At 39.3% G+C, this 9339-nt stretch overlaps 1 protein-coding gene across 1 annotated transcript; it reads left to right on the top strand.

Annotated features, from left to right (window-relative positions):
• Positions 1-5391: 5391 nt before the first annotated feature.
• On the top strand, positions 5392-7179 carry LOC147434981 (uncharacterized). Its single transcript, XM_086490066.1, has one exon. It carries the CDS (start codon positions 5392-5394, stop codon positions 7177-7179), a length of 1788 nt encoding a protein of 595 aa, XP_086346192.1.
• Positions 7180-9339: the final 2160 nt, after the last annotated feature.

The raw sequence follows: 9339 nt of genomic DNA, 5'->3' as shown, positions 1-9339 counted from the left end.
TGCATGATGTTTCTAAGGTAGGTCGCCAAGCTCAGGACAATTGTATGTTGCACATGTAGCTGGACCTGTAATGGAACTATTTACATAGTGCTAGTATTTTAGGAAAATAAACCTTTATGACGCATTTTTGTAGAGGAAACAACACAACACACTTAACATGGATCTATAGGACAGAGAAGGGAAGCACCCTTTTTTGGTACATGTATCCGTTATAGCTTTATGGAAGTCCATTTAATTTGTGACCGAATCCTTGTGTCAAATTTGAGATTTAGGTCCAGGGATAAAGAGTGTAGGCATTTTTAAACCTAAATATGTAACACTAAGCTTTGTGCTACAATGAGAATATCAATATAGCATTGCAATCAAGCAAACACATTACAAGGTAGCTCAAGGATTTATAATAAGACAAACAATGCTAATTCTCTCCCATATATAGGTGGTGTGCTCTTTTTTTAATGGTTCAAAGGCAATGCCTTGCACTAGTTCTTCCGGATTATGTATATTGTCATGTCCACCACATAATCATTTCATATCGTTAAGAGCTCCCTCTTAACTATGCTTAACAAACTACCTTTGAATTTTGCTATGGTGGGGAAATCCCATGTAGGAATTAAAGCGATGGCGAGAATTCATCCTTTCTTGGAAATTGAGGAAATACGTGGGTGGGAGCTCAATTGAGTCTGAACATCTCCCAAGTGTAGGAAATCTTCCTTGAAAGAAGTAGATCTCCAATTGATTTGAATATCAATCAACTTCATTTGACTTTTGTGCCAACAATATTGACTACAATAAAGGGTAAGGTTTCCTTGATATCAAAATCACTGATCTAAGTCAGCACACATGGCCTATCCTCCACTATAAGTGACGCATAGATCAAGGGATAGAAGATAACTCCCCCAGCTATGTTGCAAAGGGATTCACAAGATGTAGGGTTATTCACGCATTTACTTAAAGAGAGAAGCCTTTATGTGTGCTATCTACATTAGCACAATTTGATTTAAACATGCACATAAGAAAAAAGACTTTTTTTTTGTGTGCGCAAAACTCACAATGGTGAGTAGATTATATTATCATAACCATTAAATTACAGATTCTAATCATGCTTGTGCTGAGCCATGACATCTTCCAGGGATCCTAGATACATCGGTTGAAAGGGGAGCCACCCCACTACAACGCCGAGCTGATACCTTTATCTATGTGAGCCCTTCGTTGCGGCACTTATAGCCCTGTTCATAGTGTGGACCCATGAAATTATATATTTATATATTAAGCAAAAATACTTACAAAAGTGACCTGCGTAAATAGGTGAGACGAAGTTTATAAAATAGAGAACAAGGCATCTAGAGACAAACGTTGGCAATGCCTTTCACTTTGACTGAAGGAAGAGAGAGAGAGAGAGAGAGAGAGAGAGAGAGAGAGAGAGAGAGAGAGAGAGAGAGGAGAGGGCGCACGAGAGAAAAGGAAACAAAGAAGAAGAGAGACTATATATTTAAAATGGGGAAAATAAAACATACTTTCAAAAATTAGAAGGGTGCTCCGTTGTACACGGGCTGAAATTTTATCGCATTGATCCTCCCTTTTTGCTGAAAGGCAATGCCAACACAGGGTCCAACGTGTATGTCCATGATCTTGGTAAGAGGGTTGGGAGGGTATAGCAAAGGCTTTTCTAACCAAGGCATAACTTACTTGTGCAACTGGGCATTGAGAAATTTCATGACTTTGTTGTGGAGGTAGCTGTTGGGCCGGCAAGATTGATGTAGGAGGTGTGTTGTGTGGCAAAGTAACTCCATCGGCTCCACAAAATTTCAATATCGTCTCTTCGTTCTTAGGCTTTAGGTCGTCGGCCTTGATAGCCAACCCCGGCTCGTGTTGTCCCTATTTCAACTTGTCCCAACACAGGTTAGGCCTCAACAGGGGATTATTTGCAAAGCCTTCCTGTTGCAATGAAATGCATCATTGCCTTAGCGATCTTAATCACCTTGGTGTGTCTATTGTTGAGCTTGTAGTGTTGTCGATCGATATCCATGTAAGCAGGTCTCAAAAGGGGACTATCTACAAAACCTTCTTGTTTCGCACACTGCATCACTACCTTAGCCATCTTGATCGCCCTGGTGCGTCTATCTTTGAGCTTGTAATGTTGTCGATCGGTATCCATATACGCAAAAGGGGATTATCTGCAAAGCCTTAATCTTGTTTCATGTCTTTGCCTTAGCCATCTTGATCATCCTGGCGTGTCTGGTCCGTATCTATCACCATGGTGTGTCTATCGTTGAGCTTGTAAGGCTGTCTGTCGCTCTCGAAGGTGTTTGTGGATCTTGTGATCCGAGGCTTCCCATCTTCGTCTAATGTCTCCCCAAGAAAGATGATGGTTTTCTTCTGGCCTATTGGTAGAGAGGAGCCATTTTGGTAGGAGAGATCCTCAGTCAGCCATTGTACTAGGCCTTCTTCTCCGGAGGTGTGTAGGCAAAGAATAAGGGTCAACTCCATTGTCGGGCCGCTTGAGACGGTTGATCTGTGCGGTGACTCTGCACTTAGGGACGCTAAGTCCTTGGAGGTTCAATACGATATCTCTCCAATGTAAGCACGCGAAGGACAGAGACAGAGACAGAGAGCAGGGGAGAGAAGAGAGAGAGTTTCACAGTGATTAGGCAAGCAAGAGAGAGAGCGCTGGACACAGAAGAGATAGTTTAGCAGTGTTCGGGAAAAATGTGTCTCAGCTGAATAAGCTCCCTGTTGGGAAAATGGTTTTGCCCGTTGGAGTGGTGCCAAAAGGGAAGGTGGTCAAGGTAGAAATTGGGCCCAAAGGGAAACGTGCCTTAAGGTTGGGCAAGAAAGAGGAAAATCTCCTAATGGAAATATCCATAAAAAGGATTAGTGCCGTTTAATAACCAAGTGAAGAGGAACTGAATATATATATATATATAAAATAGAGAAGTTAGAAGTTAGATTCTAGAACCTTATGTATTTACTAAGTTATGTTACATGTATAATGTTTGTGCCATGTGGACCGGGCTCGGGGTCACTTCCAAGTTCCAACTTTGAACTGGTGTTCTCAACTTGTACATACAAGTCACGACTCTAGGAGTTACTAGTAAGTTGTAACTACAAACTTTATAATTTGAAAATTTTGCAAAATTGGCTATTTAGAAATTGGGCCTTGGGCCTTCAACCTTGGCGCAACGCGCTTGAAGCTGCCTCTCAAAAATCCACATAAAAAAAAATCAAATTTCATGTTCAAACTTCATAATCAAGTTTCGAGTTTCAATTTATCGAGCATTAATATTGGCAATAGCCTACTAAAGGCTCACGGCGCAGCCGTCCAGACTAACTTCCAAACTCCAATCAGAAGTGCAGCGTGCTGAATCCTGATTAGAATTTAGCACATTAGAACTTAGCACCGATGCTGCTTGCACCACTCTAGCTAGTCTCTGCGCCACAGTCACGACTCACGACTCACTACTCACTGCTCAGCGTTCGCCGTTCACCTTCCGCTTCCAGCTTGTAGCGCACAAGAAAGTGTCTCGTGGGCTGTTCCGCTTCCAGTTTGTAGGCAGCAAGCGAATACAGACTTGAACTAATCCATTCCCTCTGAGCACCATCGCCATGCTTTTCCCTCCTGTGTCCCAACTCCCCATAGGCCCGTGACACAGTCACCTAAGGCTATCACTCCAGCGCGCGTTCCGACTCCTGAGGAACTTATATTGTGCATTTCAGACTCAGCTTTTAGGAGGACTCAGATTCGGCATTTCAGACTCAGCTGCGCACAATCAACTCCAACCTCCAGGGCATTGCAAATTGTAGCTTCGATCTCTCCAGACTCCAACTACAGACGGCGTCGATCTCTCCAGAATCCACTGGTCCTTTGTCAAGGTATTTTTTTAATTATAAACCTTAAAGCCATAAACAGGATTAAGTATCACTGTTTAGCTCAATATTTTACACATTGTTTAAACTTTAACTATGTCAAGACTCAAGACTCAAAACCTAAACCTAAAGGTATTTTATTTTAAACTTAAAGCCATACATATTATAAAACATCAATGTTTAAGTCAATTTTTTACACATTATTTAAACTTTAACTCAAGGCCTTATAGATTTAGCTTCGCTTGCAACCCACGAAGTAGTTAATGGACTTGACCGGTGCTCGAAAAAAACCTAGGTTTAGTGTAATCTCACCTACAAATGCCATGATTTACCTCAAAATGTTAGATTTGAAGGTAAGAACGTAAAATTTTTAAAGAAAGTTAATCCTAATCTAGTGTAAAAATCTTCAAGTTTACTCAATTTACCTATAAAAATTTTCATATGTAGGTTTGACAAGTTTTGGAGATAAAGATTTTTAAGCACTAGTAATGGTCAACAATTAGGGTGTAGCTTGGTGTGCTAGCTACAGTGCTACCCCTATGTTCATACCCCATCTTTTGACTACCCCTATGTTCATACCCCATCTTTTAGGTCTTTTGGGATTGTTCCAAAAATGTTAAAAACTTCTCAATGCTACTCGACTACATAGTTTTATCTTGGTTAGCTCTAGCGTGACATATCCCTTTTGGAGGTCTTGGGATAGTTTCAATCACTAAGCTATTAATCAGTTTACACTTTTTGAGAATGTGAGGGGGTATGGTAAAGGGGTTATCTTTGTGTAAATTGAAGAGATGCATTGTAGCTACTAACTAGCCCTTTTTTTTCTTCCAAGTGCACACTTAAAAAATAAATATATTGGCACTTGTGTAGGGTGAGTGAGAAGGATCTTATGTTTATACAAAAGGCATAGTTTTATTAGTTGATTAAGGGTAAATACACTAGAGTATGGCCTCTTTTTCTTCACCAAACTAGTTCTTCTTCTTATAAGTGTAAGCTTTTGCTTAAAAGCTTTTATTGGAGTTTGAACATATTGACTTAAACTTAGCAACTTGTTGAATGCTACTAAAATCTTATTTGTTTGTCTTCTAAAATAGTGTCATGGAGCGAAAAAGTCATTAACGTTCTTTGGAACAATACGACACCTTGACAAAGATAGCTTCAAAAAGACCACGAGTTGCGGAGGAAACTGGTAAGATATCTACTACCATTGTTATTGATGTTAATGATGAGAATGCAAAGATACTAATGTGGAGTCGGATAAGAAAAAGGTGTGTAGAAAGCTTTGGCAAGATAAGTGGTTAGATCGGTTTAAAGCAAGATAAGTGGTTAGATCGGTTTAAACCTTGGCTTGTATATGATGACAAGAAGGTGAGGCTGTTTTGCACATATTGTATGAACTATCCACATGCTAAATCTAGTTACTCCAAGAAAGGTTCTAGGAATTTTAAAACAAGTAATCTTCTTAGCCATGCTCGCACACAATGCCATAGGGATGCAAGGAATGCACAAGTGTTTGCAAAACCGACTATGCAAAAGGGTTTGAAAAAAATACATTCAACTCAAGAGGAGTCATTGCTCAATTTGTTCAAGACGGCTTACTTTATTGGTAGAAATAACTTGTCATTTGCATTGTATCCTTCTTTGCTTGCTCTAATGAAGGATTTTGATGTTAAGTCTATGACAAGCCTTTACAATGATGATAAGGCTTGCTCGGAGATGGTGCAATGTATTTCACAATCCATAATGCAAGAGACCATAGAAAAAGTCAAACATAGTCCATGGTTTGGTGTGATGGTGGATAAGTCCACCGATATTTCCATTCACCACCACATGGTTATGTACCTTTCTTATTTAGAAGAAGGATCAATGCCTTGTAATGCATTTTATGGTATTATTCGCACCACGGATAGCACGGCAAAGGGGATCTTTGATACCATCATGCTTGAGCTAGAAAGATCTAATTTAGACCTCTCTAGGTTGATTGCCTTTGGTTCCGATGGGTGCAACACAATGGTTGGTAGGAAAAAGGGAGTAGCCAAACTAATGAAGGATGTAAATCCAATGTTAACCGCTATACATTGTGTGGCACACCACACAAATTTAGCCACATGTGATACTAGTAAGAAGATTGCATATGCAAAGAAAATAGATGTACTTGTGAATGCAATAGCCAATTATTTCTCAAGTAGTTCTAATCGAAGGGATGCTTTGAATGACCTACAAGAGGAATTTGATTGTGAAACAATTAAAATGCAACGTATCTTTGAGATACGATGGCTTAGTCGTCATGCATGCATAACAAAGATATGCAAGTCATTAGATGCATTGCTTGTGGCTTTGGAGAAAGAACGCAAAGATTTGTATGATGTTTTAAGCACTTTTGAATGCATTTATGCTCTACATTTTCTTGCCGACATCTTGCAAAAGGTAACGAATTTAAGCTTGAGATTCCAAAAGGACTATGTGGATGTGACCACTATCCATGGGATAGTTAAAAGTACAATCCTTTGTATCAAGGATGAGTATTTGGATGAACGTGAGCTAGATTTGAATGCGGCTCAAAGGGGCATTGGTGGATACCCTATTATGCCGGATTATGGTGCTACAAATGGGTATATGTATGCTTTGCGGACCTCCTTGAAAGGAGACATGTTTTTTGGGCAAAAAATCATGAGAGATGTTGAAGGTGTGGATTTGCAAAATGCTTTAGACTTTCAATTCAAGTATGCAAAAAAGTTGTGTGAATCCCTTGAAAAGTGCTTTGTTGATAATTCCACTTTGCATGCAATCAAAATATTGGTTCCGGCTCAACACCCTATGCATGAGAGATTACTCAAGGAGTATGGAAATGATGAATGTGATACAATTGCTTTATTTTATGGTATTGCCAAAAGGGTTGCTAATATGTCCTTTGCTCCTATTATTGATGGTGAGGCTTTCAAGGTTGAGTTTAGAAAGTTCAAACGCCAAGAGGGTATTGATTTTGCTAAAATGAGCCTCATGGAAGTGGCTTCATTGCTTGCAAATAATGCCATTTGGAAGGATGCTTTTCCTAACATCTTGAAGGTTTGCCAAATTGCTCTCATGCAATGTTGTAGCATTGCAATTTGTGAGCAGGGATTTAGTGCCCGCACAAAGATTAAAAACAAATGGCGGAATCGATTAGAGATAGAGAGATTGAATGCATTGATGGTGATTTCCATTGAAGGTAGAGATGAGTTTGACTTCTCTAATGCAATGGAGATTTGGAAAAGTGAGACAAGTAGGCACCTCTTCACTCAAGAGGGATCTCAACCATTGATGTTTGATGCATGAATATTGGTGGATGTAAGACACTTTTTGTGGATGCAAGGCTCTTTTTGTGGATGACCAAGAGATATATTGGCTTCATCGAGCCCATATATGTAAGTTTTTGTGGATGCCCAATGGGCCCAAGTATTGACTTCATCAAACTTTTTGCCTCTCCTATGCACATTGCTCTTGGTGGAGGACTTCTTTTTGTACATGTGCATACCCATGGAGATCATATTGGATACTTTTTTGTGGTTATTTATTTTTGAGAATCACTCTTTGATAATTCTACTTATTCTTGCCTCATAAGAACATTTTTACTCTCTTGTAGACCTTTTCAAGAGCCCTTTTGTATTTGTAAAAGCAAAGCCTCTTATGTAGAGATTGTCTTTGTTAATTCAAGAACCTAAAAGATTGTGGCATCTTCTTGTCTAAATTAGTCTTTTTCTAAAGTCTTTATGAAAAATGTAAGGGGCTTACTTTGCAAGTAATGACATTCTCATAGTACCTAAAATTGATTGTAAGTTATGTTATGTGTTTTATTTTTTAATGGTTTGCTATGCATGAAAAAAGATATGAAGATTTGTATTAAAAAAATTTACAAGGTGCTTATTTTTTAAGTAAATGCATTTTTATAACAACTAGGAGCTTCAAGTTATGTTGAATGGTTTGTTCCAATGGTTTATGTATGAAAAGAGATTCAGGTTTTTATAGGCTTCTTGAATATAAGTTCCTACTCCCTATTGAGCACTTGGAAAGTTAAGTGAAAGTACTCTATAGTAATGTTCAACTAAAAATGAAACTCTACCTTTGATTCAAAAAGGAAATGTTCCCTATCTGTTTCTGCTAAAAGGGAAAAAAACTCATGTCTTTTGGGACAAAAGGGAAGCTCCCTCTTTAGATTTTGATTTTCCTGTTGCAAACTATAGGGAAGGGAGATTTGTAAGGTTGGGATTTTGATTTTTCTCGAACACTGTAGTTTAGAGACAGGCTTACCACGCTCGTGCATACCCATCCACTATATGAAAATCTCAGAACGTTTATCGTGATGTCTTACTGTGTTTTGTAGAGAGAGAGTCCAAAATGGGCGGGCCAAAGAAGACAGAGGGGGGTGGGGGAAATTTTTTGTATTTCAAATATTATCGTGTGTATTGCTGCATACCAAACCCCGCTTTACCGCTTAAGCATTCAAATTCTGGTGTTTCCTTCTGTTTTGCTTGTGAATAAAAATTAAAGAACATACTTTAAAAGAAAAAAATGATATTAAAACATGAAACGATGGCTATGTGTGTAAACATGAAACTACGAAGAAGAAGCTCCATCCTAGAGTTATGCATGCGTCTCCATGTAAGGCAAGCACCGTCAGAGATGAGAAGCCAAACATGAACGACATCTTCTGTTGAGGCATGGGCCCTTCTTCTCGGACTTTGCATATGACCACAAGAGCGACCTCCATGGCATCCATCCATCATGTTTTGGACTGGCTCTCACAAACTCAGGCAACCGATTCTCCTCCTTATAGCAAAACACACACAAGCCTGTTTTGCAGGTGGAACTCTAATGTAACTACTTACATAGTGCTAGTATTTTAGGAAAATAAACCTTTATGACACATTTTTATAGAGTAAAGAAAACAACACGCTCAACATGGATCTATAGGAGAGAGAAGATAAGCACCCTTTTTACTTGGTGAGCCAAAGGCTCTTTTTGCACTATTTGGACGCACAAGCGAACACGTAACCGTGAAAAGCTCAGCAGGTAATTAAAAAGAATGCCCCCATGAAAAGCTCGGTACGTAATAAAAAGAAAACAAGCAGGTTTCCAAATGTAGATCGTAGCTTCGCAGAGGTAGTTCGCGCGCCGGTTCCAGATGTAGGTCGACAATTTTCTCTACAGGTTTGTCTCTGAGAGAGAGAGAGAGAGAGAGAGAGAGAGAGAGAGAGAGAGAGAGAGAGAGAGAGAGAGAGAGAGAGAGAGAGAGAGAGAGAGAGAGAGAGAGAGAGAGAGAGAGAGAATGCACTGTTTGCAGAATATGCCGCCAAGGTAATTGATATCACGAAGAAAAAATATGGCACTAGGCCCAAATATCGTGACAGCTCAAACTTGTGAGCTAAATTTTTACCGGACATTAGAGGCAGCTCTTGCAAGGCGTTTTTTTGGATACAAGCGCTTCTATATCATATC

The sequence above is a fragment of the Adiantum capillus-veneris genome, chromosome 19 (assembly GCF_014529385.1).
Source record: "Adiantum capillus-veneris isolate H3 chromosome 19, ASM1452938v2, whole genome shotgun sequence".
Taxonomy (NCBI): domain Eukaryota; kingdom Viridiplantae; phylum Streptophyta; class Polypodiopsida; order Polypodiales; family Pteridaceae; genus Adiantum; species Adiantum capillus-veneris.
This window is presented reverse-complemented; position numbering and strand designations above follow the sequence as displayed.

Bases quoted from the DNA above. Each gene is read 5' to 3' on its own strand.
- LOC147434981 (XM_086490066.1), top strand. From the start codon at position 5,392: ATGCAAAAGGGTTTGAAAAAAATACATTCAACTCAAGAGGAGTCATTG.